Source organism: Eutrigla gurnardus (genome assembly GCF_963514095.1).
Source record: "Eutrigla gurnardus genome assembly, chromosome: 20".
NCBI lineage: Eukaryota > Metazoa > Chordata > Actinopteri > Perciformes > Triglidae > Eutrigla > Eutrigla gurnardus.
Window position 1 is genome coordinate 7,369,789 of NC_139931.1, and position 23,863 is coordinate 7,393,651.

Here is a 23,863-nt window from a genome sequence, read left to right on the forward strand (position 1 = left end):
CTGTTGCTTCTCACGTGAAAGACATCACAGCAGCCTTTTCACAGAATATGTATTATTATCATTATATGAACAGAAACTACAATTCAAGCGTAGACCACTACATTAATTTACATTCTACCACCACTCTTACTGTGGTTTAAAACTCATTGGCTGAATGCATTTAGACTCTCCAATTATTTTCACACAACCTCGTATATATGTGGTAGTCAGCTGGACTCAACTCACAATTCCACAGAATATTGTATGCCCCCTTTTTTACTAACAAAATGTTATTTAGTCTCCTACTCTTTTACTTTGAAGGCCTTGTTCCAGTATTCCTGTATATGTCTGTTTCATTTGACGCTTCCTGTAGGCAGGTAGACAAGGTGGACAATGGAGGAAATAGTGGAGACGGGCGCTCCCTGCAGGCAACTAACCCATAATACAATGGACACGCTCCTCAGACCATCAACTATAATGTTACGTCACGTTGAAGATATTTTAAAAAGTCGTAAAAAGTTGTTTTAATATTTGCCATCTATCTCGTCCTTCAAATATACTTTTATACTTGACATGTATTGCAAAGATGAACCACAACCTTAGACAAAGGATTCATTTCACTTTCATGTGTGTTCTCAAAGAGTATCATGCAAAACAGTTTTTTATATTCCTGACATCAGAATCAACAAGTGGAAGCCTTGAAATGTCTTGTAATCTCATGGTGTTCAAGGAGTTCCACGATTCACCACTAGATGTCCCTCAGGGTCAGCTGATTTTTCTCTCAAACTGAGAGAAGTTTCATAACCTTTGAGACAAAAAACCAACATATATGTGCATGACGTACATTTATTTATACCTGTTACGTTTTTCATATCAATACCAGTAAATGTTCAATTCAAATGCACACGTTCTGCATCAACAATCCCAAAACAAAGCGGTGGCAAACATCACACGGCGAAAACAAACAAGGCAGAGCCTTTGCTTTGTAAATGTCATTTGATGTTAAAACCGTGCAGCCCAGGGGAGCCGCAAAAAGGAGCTGAATCCAACATGAGATTGTGCCTTCAGGCTCCGGACGCCAACCGCTGCTTTCGGCCCTCGAAAAAATAGGCTGCGAGGAAGTTCCACATACGACTTAATTAGTCTCACAAGCCACTCTGTGGCTCTACTTTCTCTCGCTGTTTCCTCCCGCATCACGGCCGCCCTGACAACCTCCCACTGAGTTATGCTCCTGCAGGCAGGAATCGATACTCAAGGAATATAATGAAGCAAGGGGTCAAGTCTGTTGGGCTGAAAAGTAACTTGAGGCACTCGCTAAACTTTTATGCGCTCAAGGACAGACGTTGGTGCGATTTCCAATCTCCCAATTTTATGTCCACTTGGCTCCGGCGAGTCAGCTGTCAGCCCGACGGAGAGTTGTTCGGACGTTGGATATCTACTTTAAGCGAAGCTGACCTGTACTGTCCACTTTGAAAAATTGCACAGTTGAGCGGAGAGTGTGCTGATATGAAATGGCCTTAAATAATACCCACGATCTCTCATCATTGCCCACTTTTTTTTTTACTTCATCAGAGATCGAGTAGACCAGTCGGCCAATCATTGAGACTGTCGGACCGTCGACTACAATAAATAGATTGATGCTATCAGCTGGGGGTCAAGATGAAAAAGAGGAGAGAGCTTAAAGCACGTCGTGTGAAGTGGTACAGTCCTGTTTCACTGCGACGGTTAAACGGAAGGATAAACACGACATCTGCAGAGGTTCTGCACGTTCTGTACTCGTCCAAGCTCTTCGTGACCTCTCATCTCATTGTCTCTGCCGTGCATGTCCTCTCAAGGACGGCCTCCCCTCCGTTGTCATGGAATAGCTAAGTGCATCAAGGCTTTCAAAAGACAGCCTGCCTGCACTCCACCGGCAAGGCCACCTCCTTTTCAGGCATGAAAACCCCCCCAGTGGTTTCACACAAGTGGCGCGGTGGTAGACAATGGAGGTGGCTCGAGAATTTGATTCCTTGAAGGAAGGTACGTGATCTTTTGCAGTTTACCGTCTCGCAAGTCCAATTGGCAACTCTTGTATCTCTTGATTTATTTTTTTTCTCCCCCCATTGACGTCACGTATGTCCATGTTCCTGAAATACTGCAAGGATGGAATGAAAACCATACAAATACTTGTTATACTCCATTCTGACCAGTGTGTAAGAAGACTATTATTTCCAGACAAAGTAGCCGGAGCTCATTTCTTTCACCGAGCTCGACCATAACTCCAGCCTTCAGCTAGTAGAGTAGAAGGCCTGGACACAAACGACCAATTCTCATAGACAACAAGTGCCAGCTTGACCTTGAAAGGCTTAAAGAAACCCACAATAGGCTCTTTTGTGCAAATTCTGGAGTTGCTTCATGCTTTTAGCAGAAAAACAACATATTATCCACCAGCTTTTGTGACACACAGCTACAAAAAACACCCATAAACACGAGGCGTCGTCTCCAGCATCACAGCATTCATTGCCGCTGAGCTCTGACAGTCTTGTTGTGATGGTTGCTGGGACTTTCACAGCTTTTCAGGGGGGTTGCACTGCAGCAAAGATTCCCAGAAACATTTCCCAAGTCGAGGCACACATACCTCTCAGTCTGAAATAATACTTGAATTGAATGATGGTGCCTGGAGGAGACGGGAGGATCTTCGGCAAGAGGAAAAACTTCATAAGAGAAAATAGATTTTTTTTTTTTAAATGATTCGATTTGAAGAGGGTCAAAACTGTTTTTGTCCAACTTTGTCACTCCTCAGCGACGGGAGCATAGCTCTCAACTCATTCTTATTCCAAAGAGATTTTGATTCTGACGGGGGAGGAAAAACTGCTGATTCACTAAACCGCTGAGTCATCTGCTCAGGTATTCTTCCACCTCATATTGAGGAAGGGTACGGGCTCATTTGACGTGCAGCTTGCCTACAATAGCGTATAAATTGACAATAGATGCTCTTTTAAAGGTGAGATTGACGTTTCACTCGCAGGGCTGAGAGTCAGGAACACGTTGACCTTGTAGATGTGTGAAATAAATTAAGAAAAGCAGCTCCGGTGATGGAGGTGGAGGTAATTTTACTGGACTTCTCAAGACATGGAAGAATGCAGCAAACCATCACACACACACACACACGAAGGTACACAGCAGCGAGGTTTTGCTCCCAATGATATTGGTGGTCGGCAGTGTGTGAAAATTTAATAACACAGTGGATGTCAGAGGCGACTGTATCAGCCGTGTCGGGTGGAACTCGGGTCCCCCGCCATGTATGAGCTCGCCGCGCTTCACCGACGCCACAAAACATTTACTAACAGGAAACACAGCCGCAGTGATCCCTGTGTCAACAACGGCTGGTCTTTTAATCCACCACGAGGCTGCGTCCGTGTGTTCTGCTGGAGGCCGCCGAACAATTCAACGGTTCATTTGTTTACAACTTGGACGGATCCGAGCATCATCATTTGAGCTGGAAACAGAAATCCATGCAGCTTGTATGCACATGACTGTAATCAGTAAATGCCGTGGAGAATATAAACTCATTAGTGGTGAATAAATTTAAACAGCGTGGCAGCTAAGGGCCCCGTGAAACTGTGAGTGATGGAGCCCTGATTGTCACCTTCTGTTGACCTGCAGTTGTAGCAGCAACCCCACGGGGCAAATCAGTGTCATTTTTTCAAATGCCACCCAAATAAACTGCCTCTCCAGGGAGAAACGCGTGGAGAATGAGCCTGAATGTGACACTGCCTGCAGCCTCACACGGGGCACCAATTCGCTATTTTTGAAACTCACCTCCGTGCCTGGTGGCAGCATGCATTTATACCAACATTGATCCCCATAATTGTGTTTATGAAGGAACTCCTTTTTGGAATCCAGACATTTTTCTAGATCACACACACACCACATCACAAAGTCACATCTCGCAGCTACAAAAGCTGGTAATGCAGCACTGAGACAATCTCGCCCACAAATCTTGTCGGAACGAGACGAGAACTGTCATTTCTTCTCTACAAAGCTCCCCGTGCGGGGACCATAACCCGCCGCATTTTGAAGGCTGTTCGCACACAAACACGCGTTCACGGTAATTTGCTGTCTCTGTCATCACGATGCCTTCCCTAAATACTCCAGGTTTGCATCTGGGTTAATTACACCCTCCTAATCCCTCTGATCCACGCTTTGCCATCTGAATCTGCCTCATGACAGATAGAAGCTGAAGTGTAATATTAGCATTTTCCCATTAAACGCATCACATTTTCCCTCTCTGCAAACACACATACGGCTTATGTAGCGTTTACCATTTATATGGGAATATAAGACTGTTTTCACAGCAAGCAACTGTTTGCTGGTTGCATGTGAGCATTTTGTATCGTGGTGGCTATAAGGACAGATCAGTCTAGCAGGTATGGATTGAGTGTAACCAATGCTGCTCTGATAGCTGCTGGCCGTCATGTCTAATTCATGCTTTCGCAGCATCACCCTATAGACAGAAAGAGTTCTCAGGGAGAGAATCATCATGGATTTTGTATACAGAGTTCAAAGGTGCGGTTTCTTTCTCTAGCTGATTAAACATGGACGTGTAACTCACCCTTGGGTGGGTACATATTTGCACAGGCTTTGAGACGCTCCTGAAAGGGCACCGGTTAGCACTTTTGGAAGGCATTGGAAATAACGCAGTGTCCTCCAGCTCTGTGGGCGTCACACCAATGTGGCCGTAGTCCATTTATCTGATATGAGAGCTGTCACAGAGATGTCATGATTTGTAGCACAAACTTTAGTTGGGGAAAACTGCATAACTGAATAACCACCGTAGCTCTCTCCAGAACCATAAAACATTTTTTTTTGTGCAACCTTGTTAAGTTCATCAACCACATGTCCATATTCATATCCAGCTGGATTACATCCGGGGGGCTGGAGATGCCATCAGCAAGTAAAAAGGGATGGCTCTCGTTGTCTATAAGCTCATGAGGGATGGCTTGTCTGCTACAAGCCTGCTATCAATTATGCAAAATGTGCTGCCCATTAATGCCAACAACCTTGAAACTCTCTGGCAGAACGAAACAGTCCAAACTCCAGCAATCAATCACGGCCAACGTAACGCAGGTGAACGATGGCCTTCTTGGCACTAACCCGCCGAAGTGCCTGCCTCTAAATCTCCTCCAACTGTTCTTATCGACAGCATCCTCCCCTTTCAGAATATATATCACTGCTTGATTATTTAATGGGGCCGTCTGCTATTCGGGATGCATCCTTATCAAGAGTTGAATTGAACTATGTGTCCTTTTTTGGGAAAAAAAAACACAAAATCCCAGAGTGACCGACATCGCACGCAAATCAGCGACTAATCCGATCCGTCCGATCGCTAACAAGCTACGCCGTGTTTAAACAGCGTGAACGCGCACACATTTATGTGACAAACTGGCTGGTTTTCCCTCTGTTGAGTACACACAAAGAGACAAGGCATCTGCTTGAGTTTTACCCAGCATCCTCTCAGCCTCGCCGAGGCCACGGGAAGAGCATATGGGCAGCGTGATGGTGCTGACCTTGGCAACGGGGGCTGTTGATCTCAGCTGCCGCGCTCTTCATCTCATCATAACCATTCCTCTCACACGGCTCGCAGACACACAGATGCTTATTTCTCATGCTCTCCGTCACTCTGCTGATCCAGTCTCCGCCCTCGGTCACAAAAACCTGCCAAACTATTTTAAAGACCATTCACTGAAGCACACCCCCCCATCTGTCTCATCAACCTGTTGCCTCTTGTCTGTGAGCCATAAACTAGAGTTTGTTGCCTGATCCGAAGCCGGATGGGCTTACTCTCAGCCAGTGAGAACAGGAAGTTCATATTCATAAATAGTAAGCAGCTCTATAAATAGAACCTGCGTGGATTTATGGCAAAAAAGGTTTTACGTCCGCCCCCTTCAGATCCCTTTCCTGATGAAAGTCACGTGATCCGCTAATGTCAGCGGAGAGCAGCGGCTTAATCACACCAGCAAGAGTGCATGTACTGTACGAGTGCTCGGTCGAAGGGAGGAAGCGTCGGCTGCCGGTGATTCCGTTAGCAGTGGTGGAATGATCCAGATAATACACTTATCCACAGCCCTTCTGGGGTAAGGCAGGGCCACCGACATCTGATTAGATTCCACAAAGATAAAGGGATCACGGAGAGTCACATGTTTGGTTTATTGCCGGGTGACTTTGAGAGTCCCGTGAATCGACATCAGATAATAAAGCGGTGATTCTCTGTGTGTTTAATCTCCAGTCAAGAAGTGCTGATTTGTTACTCGCACTTTTTTTTTTTCCTTCTAGGTGAGTTTCATTTCCACATCTACTCATTTACACCATGACAACTGAGAAACAGTTTCATTCTCACATTCATGAATTAAATATTTAATTTGTCTATTCTGATAACATGCTGTATATTTAGTGAATGGCTAAAAGGAATAGTTTGACATTTCTGGAAACAGGCTCATGTGCGTTGTTTCCCAGACTTAGATGAGGAGATTAATACCACGCTTATGTTTGTATTGAAGCCAGCAACCGGTTAGCTTAGCTTAGCACAAAGAATGGAAACAGGGGGGAGATATCAAAATCAGCTAACCAGACCCAGGCTAGCCAAAATAAGATGGTTTTTTTTTTTGCCAGCCAGAATACAATCCGACACATTATTATGTGTATAATGGGCGAGTTTTTGTCATCTCACGACAGAACCATAGCTGTTTCCCTCTGTGTCTAGTCTTTGTGCTAAACTAAGCTAACTTACTGCTGGAAGTTAGCTTCATGATTAGCGTACAGTCAGGAAAGTACGCTAACTCTAACTCTCGGCAAGAACGTAAACAAGTTTTTTATTTTTCCAATCATGTAGAAACTTTCCTTTAACAGAATTAACTCTATTGTGGTTTCAATTTGAAACCGTGCAGCTCCATCTTGTCAAGAACACAGCGCTGAAAGCTTTTTAATGACCTTGAAACTGAGAGGTCACCCAACAGGCTCACACAGTTCCCAGCACACGTTCCAGGTAACAAAAGGGAGATAGAAACAAGACAATTTTTACGGTCTTTATTTGTTGGACTGGAACACATGTTTCGGATCAAACAGAGCACATTCAGTGAAGCACAATGAGCGATGTGTAGCAGCAGAGCAGCCAGGAGCTGTGTGGAAATCTGCAGTCCACACAGCATGGCTTAAAGAGATCTAAGCCCTCGTCCTTGAAGACAAAATTACAGCCCATCGTTCAGATTCATTATTAAAGTTTCCTCTGCAGAAATCCCACCGCCGTTCTTAAAAAACGTAAACGGTCTCCGTAGGAAAATATTATATCGTCCCCGGGAATAGAGAACAAAAACGTGGCAGTGAATCAGCAGAGCCTTTTGTAACGTGAGCGTGAAGAAGTGTCAGATTTACAGTCTTCCACTAGACGTATGCGTATTGCTCAACAGAATAAAGATGAATGGATATGTTCATCGAGCATCCACGGGCTCTTTGATCTTCAGAGAGGTGGCATTACACACTGTCATGCAGCAGCTGCTTCCTCTCCTGCGCTGATTAATTTGTTCATCCCCTCCCTCGCGTCATCTCAGCTTTCACTTGTTTTATTCTCACCCCCCGTCCCACCCCCGCACAAACAGCATTAAAGTTGCTGTCCTCCGCCCGCTGAGCATTAATAAGTGAAGCTGTGTGGAGAAAAGGTGCAGCGTCTGCCCACATATCACGGGATGATGATATTCCCTCCCCATAATAATAAACAATGTATTTTTGAGAGAACATATTGTCTTGAATAATCAAACAAGAGTGAGAGTAGCTGTTTGTCTAATTTAAACATGGCTTCCAGACAGAGCCTGGGATGGGAACAAAATATAACATTTTTTGATGCATAATTTTATAAAGGCAGCGATGAAGGCTGAAGGGCGTTTGTGGATCACATTTACAGCCTGTGACATCCAAGAAAACAGCAGTTTTTCCCCCCAAATGCCTCGCCTTCTGCACAGGCTTTTGTTCCATCAGACTTTAATTATAAGCCAAAGGACTTCTCTAGTCTCAATCCTGAAACTTGTTTTTCTCAGTCTTTTACAGAGCTCTGACTCTGGGGCTCCACAGGGAGAGGGATGGGGTGCTAGGAGCAGAATGGCACTTTAATTCTACCCTCCCTTTTCCCCACACCCATCTCCTCCAACCCCCCTGCAGATCAGCGCAGTATCCAATGGCAATCAAGCTGTGATTTGATTTTAATTATGGGATTTTTCACACACTTAAACGCAACCTTGGGCGATGTTGGAAAATGCCAGATTATCTCAAGGACGGAGAAGATCGCACAGACGTGAATAAAAGCTTGAATAATAATTTCCAAAAATGTGCCAAATAATTTTTTCAATGTCAATCCATCCGGTCATGTGTGTTGGCGGAACGGCAACGCCACCAAATTGGTAATTTTTTTTTTTAGTGATGTACTGTTACCATTACATCTGGAGCAGCTGCTGAGATTTCTTCGCAAAATCCCTCCAGGATTTCCCTTTTCGAACCGCATCGTGGTGGAAGGAAAAACTCAATCACTGGAACAAATCTACTTCCCAATATACCCCACACCCACACACACACACACACACACACACACACACACACACACACACACACACACACACACACACACACACACACACACACACACACACACACACACACTGTTTATCCTGCAGAGTCATACACCTGTCACTAAGACAGATGATGTCTGTAGCGCTCTAATTTGATGCTTTTCACTTTAATTCCCCTCTCTATTAGGTTTCATTCACCTTCCTGCAAGATAATATTGCCCAGATAATATGAACAATATTCCACAAACCTAAGGGAGAACGACTGCAATTAAAGCATGTCATCAAGCCCCAGACACACGCCTTCCTCTTCCTCCGACGCACACGCTTCTTCCTCTGCACAATATGACAGGATGAATAAGATTGGGACCCAAAGGTGATGCTTTTGTGGGACCCCACCCGCTGCATCACCATGGCAGCAGCAGTGATTAAGAGCTGTCTAGTTGTAGCAAAAATACGGAAAAAAATAAGAAATTCTTCACACGTAGAAATTAACCTCTTTCTTCTTGCATCTGAGCGTCGGAAAGCACACCATGTGTTATTCTCATTATATCCACAGAGGTCTTTTTATATATCTTTTTGTTCACCAGACTTCTAAGAAGAATCCGCAACACGTATTACACAAACAAACGTATCTATCATTTATTCAAACCGCAAGTTGATATGTTTTCTTTAATAATTAATTTGTATTTAACATTTGAGAGCATCGGGGTGGGCGGTGAATGATACAGCAGCGGTGCGATGGAAATTAGAAAGCACAGATAAACTCTAAACGAAACAACAGCACACATCATTCACAATGGTTGTCTACCAGAGGCCTCCGATTGTTATTCTATTAAAAAAAAAATAGGCCTCTCCCCGTTGTGTCGCCACCAACACGGCATCAGCAGCATCGACACATTGAGGAGAATGACGAAGGCTCACAGTGTCCTACATTGTAGCAGCGGCCATAATCCAGGCAGAGTTTTTCATTTCCACCTGGACGTCTGCCAATCCAGAGGATTTCTCCAACCGCTGACAACATCACATTGATGAGAGGACGTTTCCTTGCATGTGTATCATGACCAGACAAAAAAAAAATGATATGGCGATACCAACCAGAGCTTTATTAATCTCCACCCAAGATTAGAGTTTACCTATGAAGAAACGTCAGTAGGAAAAGTGCACGACCTTGGCAGGGGTCACACTCTGACATCATCGCTGATGCAGTTGCAGATTTGAATCCGACAGGCAGCTTTTCAGCTGTTCGGCAATCCTGACCGCTTTATCTGCCACACCTGCAATGTGCTCACTCTTTTATTGGGTGCAAAAAGGACATTCAACCACATGTCAGAACGGTGCGGAACTTAAACGGGTATATTGCACATGAAGGTGACTTTTTAAAAACAATGATAGCAAACACATTTTGTCTTTTTTTTTTCTTGCGTCCCTTATTGACTGCCCTGCTAATAAGCAGTTAAAAAAAAAAAAAAGAAGTTGGAATTGTCCACAAGCGAAAGCACATACGGTTCTCACAGAAAAAAAGGCCATTCAACATACAAACAAAGCGTTTCTATAAGTACTTCTGCATTTTTTTTTCTCCTCGTTTTCTTTTTTTCACATAATGTGCTGCTAATGGACAAAAATCATGAGCAGAAAAAGCCAGAAAAATACACTTTCTACAGGAAAGACTTGATTTTTACACTGAAACATTGTTAACGAAGACACTCAGAAGAGGAAACCATCACAACGTGTTGGTGACGTATCCAACAAGTGCACCCTCACTTTTAGGACATTCCGCGCTGTCCAGTAACCGACTGCATCATATTTTTTTTCTGTTCTACATTCAATTGCATTTTCCAACATGGATAGAAGCTGTTTTAAAAGCTTATGCACTCGTGTTTACTCAGGGAGGAAGTTCCTCGGGGAGAAAAAGAAAATGTCGAGGTGGTACTGATGTTTGTTGCCTCCAGCATCAGCCTTGATATCAATATTTCCCCAACAAATGTCCACCACAACATTAAGGACTGACATAAATCAAGCTGCAAAAAAAACGTATTCACTCGAGATCCATCGATTCCCTTCGTTCTTTTAAAAAATATATCATACCCAGGGAGCAAAATTAGTTCAGTGAGAGGCAATTAAGACATTCATAATGTCCACAGAGCGCTGCTGACGTTTGACATCCCTTCTCCAGTGCATTCATTCATTAGCGCATGATAATTCCGACCCAGATGAGGAATTAAGGATTGTCCTTGAAGGTCAGGGTCCGGGCCCCCTGCCCTCCCTGGGCGCTCGGCACGCGTCCACAGCTCTGTCGATAGGCCGGTCCTGGGCAGCTGTCCGACATCGCTATTAACCTGAGCAGAGCCAGCCCATCCATAAAGCTGTTTGGGATATGGCAGCTGCTCAAGGGGCAGAGAGGTATTAAGCATAGATTTACAAGAATGAAAATGTCCTGCCTCCCTCATAATCTCTGGTCTTTTTTACACGCAAGAACACACACACACACACACACACACACACACTCTTATGTAATGATATCAGCACGCTGCATTGGCTTGTTTGGGACGCGCCACAGAATCTGTGTATTGACAGAAAGCATGCATGTCACTTCCGAACTGCTCTCCATTCAGCGCCCGGGCTCATGCATACCATTTAGACACTCTGCCACGTTTCAAACAGCGAGGCTCGCTCCCGTTCCTGACTTATTTTCCACCGCTTTTGTTTTTTTTATGCTCCGGCGCCTCATTTCTCTTCAAACGGCCGGGAAGTGCGGAGCTCACAGCATGTAGCGCTCCACCGTTGTAACTCAGGAATACTGTTCCGTAGCACATCAAAGCCGGTTTTTCGAGCTCAAAAAATCACTACGAATACAGTGCAGCATTGTGAGTGGAAGGAGCTGTTTTTCAAAGAGGAGTCAAATGAAAAGCCGATGTAGTGGAGAGAAAGCACGGAATGACAGTAAGTCATATCATTACAGTAGGCCGATGCAACGGAATGTCTTCTTCCGGTGAGCGCACTCATTTGAAGTCTCCTGTAACGTCGTCAGGGTTCAAACTGAGTGGACACATCAACAGATCCGCAGTCATACCATATAAATATGTAAAAATTGTTGCACCCTTTTTTTTCCTTTTGGGATTTGACCGAAGCAACAAACAGTTAGATTACTTGGCTCCTCGAATCACCCGCAAAAACTTGGATCTCCTTTAGGAATCAAACGCGCGATCTTCGCAGATCTCCAGAGCCGCTTTGCTCGCGCCGCCGAACACCTCCACGTTAGCGTCAATCCAGGGGACCACGTTGCCCGGCATGTACGCCGAGCAGTTGGCCAGACCCATGATGTCCACGGGCCGCAGCACTCGGTCCCACATGTTGAACTGACTCAGCTCTCCCACGAAGGCCTGGGTGGCGTCGAAGCGCCCTCCGACGATGTCCTAAAACAGCGGAGACGAAAAAAAGTTTGTGTGTCAACTTCTGGAAGGAACGTAAACAAACTCGGAATTAAAATGCATCAATTCTGTTTGATTTCCATCAAACCGCTAAAGGACTCTGAAGATCAGTGCATGCGATATCCAACTGTTGTGCAACATGCCGAAATCTCACCTTGTGTGAATGACAGACTCCCCGAGGCTCAGGCTATAGAGCAATAGGAGGGAACGACTCTCTGAGGATAGTATTCATACGTCTAACGTCACTCTGCATTTATTTACACCGTGCTGTCATGGAGCTAACTGCTAGAATAACTTGCTAATGCAGCTCCCAAGGGCGTAAAGCTTTAGAAGCAGATGAATGAGGTAATATTAAAAGGGCCTCCATAGCGTGAGAAGAGTCTCCTCTCCCGATGCTCATCGCCTCGGGCACTGAACTCAGCGGGGAATTCAACCAGGGATCTTACATTCACACGCATTCAGGCGCACCTGCTCTCCAGCACCTAAGCTTCCCTGCTGCGCTCACCTGTTCCTGGCCCAGGACGATCACCCCTCCAGGTTTAATTGGGTGCCAGGGGGCCAGGTTGTCTCCGGTGCCGAGGCGCTCGCCGTCCTGATAAGCCTCCCAGAAGCCGTCTCTGGTCGTCCAGGTGATGCAGATGTGATGCCAGCGGCCGTCGCTCACCGACAGAGGGAGCTGGGCCACCTGGGTCAGGTGTTTTGGGGGGCGAGGGCATGGAGGGAGCAGGGAGGGGTGAGTCAGGAGAGATATGAGATTAATCGTTAGAAACAAGGACACCAATTAGAAGGGTTAGGGCTTCAAAGAGACAAGCCGTCCGCCGAGAGTTCTCCAGACGAGCCGGTGCGACACATAAAATTTAGATTACCCAGGTGACATCAAGGATGGAGCATCCTTCAAAGCATTCGGGTGTAGTGAGCAGCAAAACAGTGTGCTCTTATGCTTTTGGGCTTTGTTCGTAGATCAAAGAAAAACAACTGGTTATTTTACCAGCCAATGACATCATAGTCCTCCGAGGATACAACACAACACACGAGATTATGAGCGTGTAACTCATTAGCCTTTTTCCTCATGAGATACTTTGCGTTCATGTTTTTGTTGTAGATACAAATAAACCTGCAAAGACAGGAAGAGCCGCTGGAAATAAAAATCCATGTCATTTGCAATTACAGGGTGACACCTCGGGACTACAGGGAAGTATTATAGCGTCAAAGTTGGCATGGTCTGATGTAGGGATTGTAAAAAATTTTTTTTATTTAATGTTAATATTGAAGCACCACATCCACATATATACCTGACTTAATTTAAATGATGTTATTCTCCCAAAAAATTAAAGATACATATCATACAGTTATAGCTTTTTTAGAATACGACTTATTGACTTGTCATTGCAGGAAAACTGATACCTGATTCGTCGGTACAGCTAAGCCTCTCCTGCTGCAACAAAAGCCCTGTGATTCATTTTACTTCTTGTTCGAAGGACATTTTCTTCCTCGGCTTCAATAGGCCGTAGATAAGGTTGTGCAGATAAGACGTTTTTAGAAGGTCATATACGTATCTGCTTCAGTGTAAAAGGTGTTGGAGGAAAAAAAAAAAGAAGATAAGCTCGCATTCATGTTGTTAAAGAAAAAAACATCCACTGTGGATTTTTAATGGTATTCGGCAAATTCTGGACTAATCCAGAGTAATCGGCACAGAATTGCCTCAAGTCTTTCTCAAATATGGAAAATTGTTTTCCACATAAACACCAGATTTAGAAGCATCAGATTACACGTACACCCTTGCCAAAAGAACTCAGTTTAATGTCGTACCAGACCAGTTGAATCCATTAGAGATTAAATTCCTGGCAGCCGCATTTGCCTGGGAAATGAAGATGCCATGAGGATATTTTGAACATTGGAGAGGGGGAGAGAGAGATGGAGACTGACTTTCCTCATGAAAATTATCCCTCATAGCCACCCACAAATACAAAATACAGACGACGTTGCATTTTTTAATAGTCGAGGCAGCGTTCTGCTCCACCTCTCGGTGTGCAGCCAAATAAAGAGTATAAACAATGTGTCCCGGAGGACCCGGTTATCACTCTGAACAAGTCCAACACGGATGTGCTGCCGTTCATGCGGTTATCACGTTCGCTCGCCTCGCTCTCTTCTTCTCTGAAGCTCTCTCTCTCTCTCGGTCGCATTATAACTTCCTTATTCCTGGCATCTTCTGATCTTTCGCTCTCTTTCTCTCCTCAGCACTCTGTCGCCTCCAAAGCTCTGCAGCTTTTCTATTTCCTATCCCCTTCCTTCCCCCCCATCTCATACTCTCATCCATTTCTCCCACCATCTTTCTCTCATCCGTCTGACTTGAAGGCATGTATAATGCATGGTGAAGGGGGGAAAGCTGTGAGGAGACCTGCCTGTGCCAATAACGGCCAACATAAACAACACAGTGATGATGGGGGGGGGGGGCAGTGTGTGAACATTTTACAAAAAAAATCTATACATCATCAACACAACAAGCACGTTTTTTCCATTTAATAACGTATTCACACTGCCAACACTTTGCTCTGTTGTGCTACAGTAATTTAAATCCCGTTAGTCGACTGAAATCTCACAGTATGTAACTGTGTGGCAACAGCATTTCCTGCAGGCCTTCAAATGAGCATGCACAGCGTTCTCTAATGAACCACTGTTATTCTCACTGTGTGTGTGTGTGTGTGTGTGTGTGTGTGTGTTGAATGTGGGTCAATGATATGAAATGTTTATAAGATGGAAGAATTAAATATTCCGAGCCGATGGTCAGATAATCTCCCCTCAGCAGTATCCTGATTGTGCTCACATGTATAAATGGGCTCTCTGCTTGGTTCCCCACCACGGGGCAACCAGAACACATCCATGTGTTCTTTGGGTTTAATGAGCATCACTGCTGATCTACTTTCACTCGCGTCATTACAGCCGGCGCAGCATGAATGGGAAATCAAGGGAAAGGGTGAAAGAATCAAAGTTGCTCACCACTCCACAACCATTAAAGTTTGTGACGCGGACCTACCTTGTCGTTAACTAACAGCTCGATGGGGTTGTTCCCCCATTCGATGAGGACTATCTCGTTGGCCTGGCCCGGCACGCCATAGGAGAACGGGGTCCCTATGCCGGGGCTGGCGCTGGACTTGAGCCACATGCACACGGTGAAGGCGTACATCTCCGGGAGGCTCTTCTTGATGCGTCCGTACAGGTAGTTGGTGCGGAGAGGCAGGGACACCTTGAAATCCTCGGGTGACTTGAAGGCGTTGTTACCTGTTGATGGACAACGATTGCGTGTGATTATTTTGTTCGATTTGGTGTGTCATGACTCGATTCTATCAAGAAAGTCTTCTGTTGATGATGATGGCGACAGGAAGCGTCTGAGGGAATGGCGAGAGGAAGAGGATCATGTGTAAAAAGGATATTGGCTGATAGCAAAGTGAACAGAAAGCAAAGTCAAAATGGCTATAAACCAAAGTAGTGGACAAATTAGAATTTTTATGACGGTGCAAGATGTTATGATTTCATCCTCCGAGGACCATGAATGTCTGGTGCTGTATTTCACAGGAATCGATCCAACAGTCAAAAAGTCGAGCTGTTTCTGGTTTTACAGGAAAAGACGGGGGGATAACTTAAATCTTCATTATCCTCGACCGATATCACAGCAATCCATCCAACCGTTTTCCAGATGTTTCTGTCAAAATGGTGGACTGACCAGGCTAGCGTGGTCTAAAAATAGACAAAACCTACCATGATGTTTATTTTCAGGCTTCCACGGTAGTGCTTTGGTTTCCTACTGGGTCAGTTGTTACCAAACGCATCGCGGCTTATAAATGATGCTGTTGGTCAGTTAAAGAGAGATTAAGAGTTTAACCGTGATATTCTGAAGACCGTGAGAGAGAACTGAAGAGAAATGGACTAAAAAGGTAGTAAACATGATTAAGAAAGACAGACAGAGAGAGAGAGAGAGGACCTTCATGGAAATTTAAAGACAAAATGATTATAAAACGAGAGAAAAGCAATTGTGAAAACCACACACGTTTCCAATGTGCAGTGCACCAAGGATGTTGCATATTTCAATGGTATCGAACCATATCTGTGTTTTGCGGCGTACTTGTGGCTCAGCGACGGTTAAAAAACACCATTTCTTGACTGTATGATTCAGCCGAAACACCGAAGGAACAATATGTAGCTCATGTAAAATCCGTCCACACACAACCACTCGAACCACTGTGACCGACAGAAAGAGGATCATACATAAAACAACGTGTTTTATAAAACACGACCCCCTGCCGACACCTCTGAGCGCCGCGTTCAAACCGTTCTCCGACAAGCTGAAACTCCTCAGGATCACAGGCTGCCGGACTCGGAGCCCCGGTGCTCTTCATCGTACGCCCAGAGCACGTTACAAATTCATTGTGCTCATGAGAGAGGGAGGGGAAAGATTCACATGTCCAGCTGAAAAAACAACAGCCTCAAACGTCTCACCGTCTTGACATAAATTGAATTTAATAAGGCTCACAAAGGTGTATATATATATGTGTAACTTATACAGGTGGATGGACTTTGAAATGTCCTCAAACAGCCGCCGACTGAATCGACTCCGGGGACATGAACCCACCGGGGATGTCAAGCGAGTGTTAATGATAATCTCTCAAAATAATTTTCCCTTTTGGCGCCATTCTGTGTTATTCTGACGTCTACCATCAAAGTGCTACCCCCGGAGTGTGGACATCTCTCCAATAGTTCTTAAACTAATTAAACATTCAGTGTTGCTTTCCAAGCCTTTTAAGACCAGGATCTGCTTCTGAGAATGGCTCTGAGAAAAGAAAAAAAAGCCATGTGTTGTGAGGTTTTTACTTGCATCATCAGGAATTTACACGGGGATTTAGTGCTAAATTTGGCAGACAAAAAGAAAAAGATTAAAATCTGGCCAACATCTCGCAGCAGCCATTGTATCACTTACTCTTCTCAAGCTCGGTGATCCTCTCTAGGAGGGAATTGAGAGCGCTCTCGGTGCGTTGGCGGTGGGCCGCCGTCTCGTTGTAGAGCTGGCTCTTCTCCTCCTCCAGATCGGCCACCTTCCGGAGGAGCTGGCTCTCCAGCGCCCCGAGACGCTGCCGGAGCAGCTCGCGCAGCTCGGCCGGCAGGGGAGTCAGGGCCGCCACGCCTCCAGATGACACGTTGGTGCTGGGGAGACGCAGATTCTGCTGCTGGGAGGGGGAAAGATGGAGGGAACAAGATGGATGGGTGGATGGATGGGTGGATGGATGGATGGATGGATGGATGGGTGGATGGATGGATTGATGGGTGGATGGATGGATGGATGGACGGAGGGATGGTTGGAGGGATGGGCGGATGGATGGATTGATGGGTGGATGGATGGATGGGTGGATGGATGAATGGAGGGATGGATGGATGGATGGATGAATGGAGGGATGGATGAATGGAGGGATGGATGGATGGATGGATGGATGGATGGATGGACAGACGGATTGGATGGATGGATGATGGATGGATGGATGGATGGATGGATGGATGGATGGATGGATGGATGGATGGAAGGATGGATGGGTGGATGGGTGGATGGATGGGTGGATGGGTGGATGGGTGGATGGAAGGATGGATGGGTGGATGGATGGATGGATGGATGGATGGATGGATGGATGGATGGATGGATGGATGGGTGGATGGGTGGATGGAAGGATGGATGGGTGGATGGAAGGATGGATGGATGGATGGAAGGATGGATGGGTGGATGGAAGGATGGACGGAGGGATGGGTGGAGGGATGGACAGACGGAGGGATGGGGGGGTGGATGGAATGATGGATGGATGGATGAATATATAGATGGATGGATGGACGAAATTGACAAATGGATGATAAGACGAATGGATGGATGGATGGATGGATGGACAGACGGATGGATGGATGGATGGATGGATGGATGGATGGATGGATGGATGGATGGATGGATGGATGGACAGACGGATTGGATGGATGGATGATGGATGGATGGATGGATGGATGGATGGATGGATGGATGGATGGATGGATGGATGGATGGATAGATGGAAGGATGGATGGATGGATGGATGGATGGATGGACGGATAGATGGATGGAAGGATGGATGGATGGATGGATGGATGGATGGATAGATGGATGGATGGATGGATAGATGGATGGAAGGATGGATGGATGGATGGATGGATGGATAGATGGATGCGGCAGACGGATGGATGGATGGATGGACAGACGGATGGATGGATGGATGGACAGACGGATGGATGCGGCAGACGGGAGTGACACACAATGAACACACACAATGACACAGACATTTAATCCAGTTAATCTCGTGCACTCAAACAGGCATCCAGTCCCAGATGAGTTTGCAGTCGACGACTGATTGCATCAACCTTTTAGGCCTGATATCCTTTTAGCACCAATGTTTTGGATGCAGCAATACCCAAATGAAGACAGCGTGTCCCGGCGGCAGGCTGTGATTGGTGACCTGCCAAACACCCGTCGCTGGGCTCTGGGATATTAAAGGTCGGCGTGACGTCACCCAGAGTTCACAGCGGCCCGTGCTCATACGTGCTGCTTTCGCCACGCGGGCCCTCAGATGTTTCATTTCCAAAGCGGGCTTTGCTGTGTGGGATTCACACACTTTGTGACCCATTCACGGAGTTTGATTAATCTTTCATGACACAATGGGACCGTCTGAACAGCTCAAACGAGCGACTCCCCGGTAATCTGGCGCCGACGGCTGCAGGAAATGCAAACTCCCGAATGCAATTGTTGAGATATGCAGATGGATTTGATTAGTGAGAGAGGTCCTGCTCCAGGGAGCCATATGCTATCAGCAACGTCGTGTCTTGCAACAATCATTATGTAAAGCAGATGCAGATCAATAGATATGTGATTAAAATGCAATATAATATGTATCGCAGCTGTGGTATAGCCTTGATTTGATCAGGGTATTAGAGCTTCCAATCAAGGAGAGAGGGAGTAGAAGGGGGGGCAGAGAGATGGATGGATCGACGATGCAGCACACTGTATAGAAATAACCTTGAATTTAAATAAACAGAGTTGTGTTTGTGGAATCAGCTGTCAGATGGTGGATTTTTTTTTTTTAATATGACATAAGAGATAAAGCCTTTGCTTTGCATCAGCCTTTCTGCCAGTATGCAAAGCACTCCACTATAGGTGACCTCAATATCGGCTGTGATCTCTGAGCCTTGGGGGAGTGAAAGCACACAGCAGGTCTCCTGGGACCGAACAAGGGGGGGCTGGTTGAGATCCCAGGGCAACAGGGATGGAAGAACCAAACGAAAAAAACAGTCTACCACTGGGTGCAGGTGACATCTGAGGCCATTGATTTCATCAGCAGCCACGCATAATTAGGAACACGACCGCAAATAAACCATTACGAGGAACGCGCGCGCACGCGCACACGCAGTAGTCATCAATTATTCAAGGTTGCCTCGCGAAGCCCTGCACCGCCACATGCGCGAGAACACCTTTTTTGTTTGTTTTTTTGTCGCTTATCTCTTATTGATGACGTGCGTTCATCAGACTCATCGTCTAATGATAGCAAAACGTATTGATGTGACATGGCTATCACGTGACCCTTTGATCTCGCGAGCCCCTTGAGAGGACTCCTGCTGCGCAGAGTGTAGGCCTATTATCGGACGTGTGCGCAATGCTGTAAAGGGCTGAAAGAGGTTGCCACTGCGCGTGTAGCTCCATGGTTACGAAATGAAATATTCCGCATCCGGCTTTCTTGATAGTTATTAAAATATAATTAATTGATAATGGTGGTTTGACTAAGTGATTTTTCTGGCTCGTTTACGCAGGGAGCTGCAATATGTGTGCCATCTTACCTCCAAGCTCTCCAGCCGACCCTTGAGACTCTGCATGGTCTTGCCCAGTTGGTCTATGGTCTCGCCGGGGTCCCGGGGCAGGTCCCCCATGGTGTTCTTGCCGTACTCCTTCCGTCTGGAGCCCTGACCCCGGGACTTGCCCTGCGGTGACTCGTCGGCTGCCGCCTCGCAGCGCGCCAGCTTGGAGTTGAGCTCCTTGATGGTCCCCTGCTGGCTCACGATGGTCTCCTTCTGCTGCAGGATGGTCTCCCGGAGCTGGAGGATCGTGTTCCGCAGCTCGTCCTCCCCGAGGCTGCTGCTCTGGACGCGGTTCCCCGTAGGACCGTACCCGCAGCCCGGCTCCGCGCCCGGCGGGATGGCGTTACAAACGAAGCGGCTACCTGTGGCATCCTGGCTTCGCACCGCGCGTCCACCGACCAGGTACAAGAGTCCAACTAGTAGAGTCAGCATCCCGGCTCGATCCGCACAATCCCACTTCTAAAAGGAAAGCAAAGGCGTTTGAAGCCCGTAAAAATAACAAACTTATTTCAAACAACAACTCGCTCGTTCAAGTGGCTGCGGGCATTTTTCTTCGCTCCCAAAGTGTAATTAAAAAAGACAAAACTTTGTTTGTGGCGAAAACAAGGAGAAAAAGAAGATAAAATCAGATTCCGCAGTGAAAAAATCATTAAATCATATCCACCAACCACATGGTCGCTCCTGATAAAGATAGAAATGACACCAATACATGTAAATTCTTTCGGCAGGTGTTAAGATCTGATAGCTCCCGAACTGGAAAAAAAGTTGTTCTGATTTATTATCTTGATAAAAACAAAAAGAAGGAAAATCCACAGAAGGAGTGAGTTCAGCCCGTGTTGTCTCTCCGGTTGGTTGGACTGTCAGTGAGTGGTGCTGAAAAGACAGCGACGCTGCTCAGCCAGATTATTATAGGGAGGTGCGCACTGGCGCTTCCGCTCATCATCTGTGCGCTCCGGTTATTCAGCTCCAGGATACAGTAGCTACGTCATCCCCGAATCCCAAAGTCACGCGAAGAGTCTGTCTCATTGACTTTTTATGACCTGTTTTAAATTAGATGCTCAAAAGGTCTCAAACAAAAGCACATTGAGAGACTGTGGAGCTTTTCTGATGGGAATCTGAATCACCACTGATTGAATAATATGTTACTGTGAGGAATGATTGATAACTTAACATCTGAGTGTATTTGGGGGGTTATTGCACTCGCTTTGCCCCTCAGAGTCTGAATTTGTTTGAGTGAGACTTTTCCCTTCCAACAGGACATACTCGGTCTAAGGTCAAACTTTAAGAATTAGTGAATCCAATTGAAATCCACAGTTCAAATGTGGAGTGTGATGACGTGCCTCGAATTAAAAAAACAGCCTCCTCCTCTTCGTCTTCTCTCGTTCTCGTGCATAAGAGAGGGAGAGAAAAAAAGACTTTCTTTCTCTACACAGCGTGCTTTGTAACATCAGTGCAACCGAACACTTGACTTTAACTTAAAACGGGCGTGCACTTGCTTTGATGCTCGATGCTGAATGGCACCAAGGCCACGCTGAATACAGCAGGTTGGCTCACAGGTTATTTTTGAGCTCAAATTCCATAAAGATAAAGAATATGAAGTATGAACGAATGACTTGTGTGTGTTAATTAAACATTCTCTCTTTCGCCCATGCTTGCTTTCATTTAAGGAGAGTTCTTCTTTGTTTTTCTTTCTACACTTCTAGTTTTGGAGGTGCTGTTGGAGAGTTAATGACAGATGTTTCTTCGGGCTGACAGGGCACATAATGTGAGATGTGAGTAATAATTCTATTTGTTTATTGCTGACGATAAAGCTAGCAATGGTTTAGAAATCATGTTTAACTGCGGCTCCATTTGTGTGTCTGTGTGTGGCAAGTTTAGTATTTGTGACCTGAGCTGAAAAATAAAAATAATCCTATTCTATAATCATTAGATAAAAGCTTTGCATAAACAGGAAAAAGTTAAATTTATGGTTCTGTCTGTTTCAAATGTATCCATCCAACGCGTGTAAAAACCTCACTATGTGACAAACACTTTCTAATATTCAAATAGAAATAGAAACCACCTCAAAGCCTTTTTTTTAGGATGGGATCCCGTCCCAAAATAACTCAGACGGTGAACAATATTTGGAAAGAGGACACAACGTTGTTGCATGTGTAACACAAATTGATGTCATCAGTTCTTTATAAATATAGGGGCGAATGCTTGTCGGTGGCAAGATGAAGCCATTAGCCTGATTCCCGGTGATAGACAGTGACGAGTGAGGCGGCAGGTTTTGTTTGGGGTTCCCCTTCATGTTTTGTCAAACTAAGACAAGGGAGCAGGCGTGTGTCAGATACCTGCTAGGAATTGAAGAATATGAAAAACTTCAAAGCCAGACATTGGCTTTGGTTCAGATTATGAATATAGTTCAGCATGGCTGTTATCTGTCAAGCACCGAGACACAGGGGTGCACAAAGTGGGTATACACTATGTGTGGCGCATAGGGGCGCCAAAGCGATTTTTAGGGGTGCATCTACCCCTCTGACACTGGGTAGATGCTCTTGACGCCCCTGCCAAGACACCTTGTTTCCCCAAACTGCTTCATCCATCTTTATGTCCTCGTGATGATTCTCTTAAAAAGAAGCAGTGAGGCGGCGATGGCTCATGCGGGACGCTCTCTCCACGTGCTGTGCTGTATTATCACGCTGCCCATCACAGTCATCATCTCCCATCTGCTTGCAGGGCCCAAAGTGCTGAATGTCAGCCGGCGTTAACGCACACTGACTGTACAATGGCAGCGCTGCTCCGTGACTGACAGGGAGCGGCCCGGTGAAGTCACCGCCAAGGAAGGCCTAACGTGACAGGTCCCCCCCCATGGGATAAGGGGGACGGACATCACCATGGCAACCTTGTCTCCTCTCTGATTCCCCCTCCCCCCCACCTCGGTGAGCGAAGGAGCAGGCAGACGTGAAGTGGGAGTGCCGAGGACTGAGCAGAGATGACAACTTTCACTTCAAAGTTGATGGGATAAAGTTATTTCCCTTTCATGTTGCAACTGGTGAGTGCCGGGGTGAAGTAACTTTACTTTTTTAAGCGCCTTCAGCAAGGGTTAAGAAGTCAGCAGGGATTGAGCTCTAAGCCGAAGAATCCCATCCAAACGAATACATTTCAGAGTTACCCGTTGCCATTTCTTGAAGGCAACAATATTATTTTTTTTGTCTTTCCGTACAAACAAAGGCACTGATTTGCAGAGAGATAGAAACGCTTCTCCTCGGTATGTTATAAGGATGTGCTTTCTCCCCTCAACGTGATGCAATCCAGCACAACAACAAAAAACACACAACACCACAGCCTGAAAATCACCAGAGCTGCATCAAAAACTTTTTGTCAGCAACAATTTTGAAAAATATGTTTCGTAACAGGAGTATTCAAAAGAGGATTGTGGTGGGAAATTGCATTTTTTCCTCCATCACGGTGCTCGTTTTTAGCTTAAAGGGTCAACATGCAGCATTTATCAGGATCTATTTTGGGCAAGTTTTACCAAGAAAGTTTTAGCAAACACACCAATAGGTTTAACCCAGTTAACCAGATTAATTAAACTCAACAAACCACATCTTGTGGTCTACATCTGTAGAAACTCTTGGACTTCTTATGATCGAGGATTACAGAACCACAAATAGTTAATTGATCTTGATATTCGGTGCAAGTATTGAGTTCCTTAACTGTTAAAGTAAGAATTCTGGACAATGAGCAACAGTTGAATATTTATCATTTGCTAAACAAATGAAAAAAAAAGGTCCTTTCTCCATTTTCCCTATTGTACCGAAAACGTACAGAACCTGATATAAAAACCGAGGTATTGAACCGTACTGAATTTGTGTCCCGTCACACCCCTACTACACAGGGATTGGGTCCTCAGAGTCCAGAATAAGGCATTAGTAAGTGATTTATAATGGCTTAGAAACAGCCAATATG

The 23,863-nt window shown here is 45.5% G+C and overlaps 1 protein-coding gene across 2 annotated transcripts; it reads right to left on the minus strand.

Annotated features, from left to right (window-relative positions):
• Positions 1-9,438: 9,438 nt before the first annotated feature.
• Positions 9,439-20,376, minus strand: nptx2a (neuronal pentraxin 2a). Of its 2 annotated transcripts, none has more exons than XM_084037411.1 (5): positions 19,892-20,376; positions 16,974-17,217; positions 15,036-15,280; positions 12,507-12,686; positions 9,439-11,986 (listed from the first exon to the last, which is right to left on the minus strand). In XM_084037411.1, exons 1-5 carry the CDS (start codon positions 20,339-20,341, stop codon positions 11,759-11,761), a joined length of 1,347 nt encoding a protein of 448 aa, XP_083893537.1. In that variant the 5' UTR covers positions 20,342-20,376; the 3' UTR covers positions 9,439-11,758. The 2 variants fall into 2 exon arrangements, with proteins under 2 accessions (XP_083893537.1, XP_083893536.1); XM_084037410.1 differs by having other exon boundaries at positions 16,974-17,220.
• Between the last annotated feature and the right edge of the window lie 3,487 nt (positions 20,377-23,863).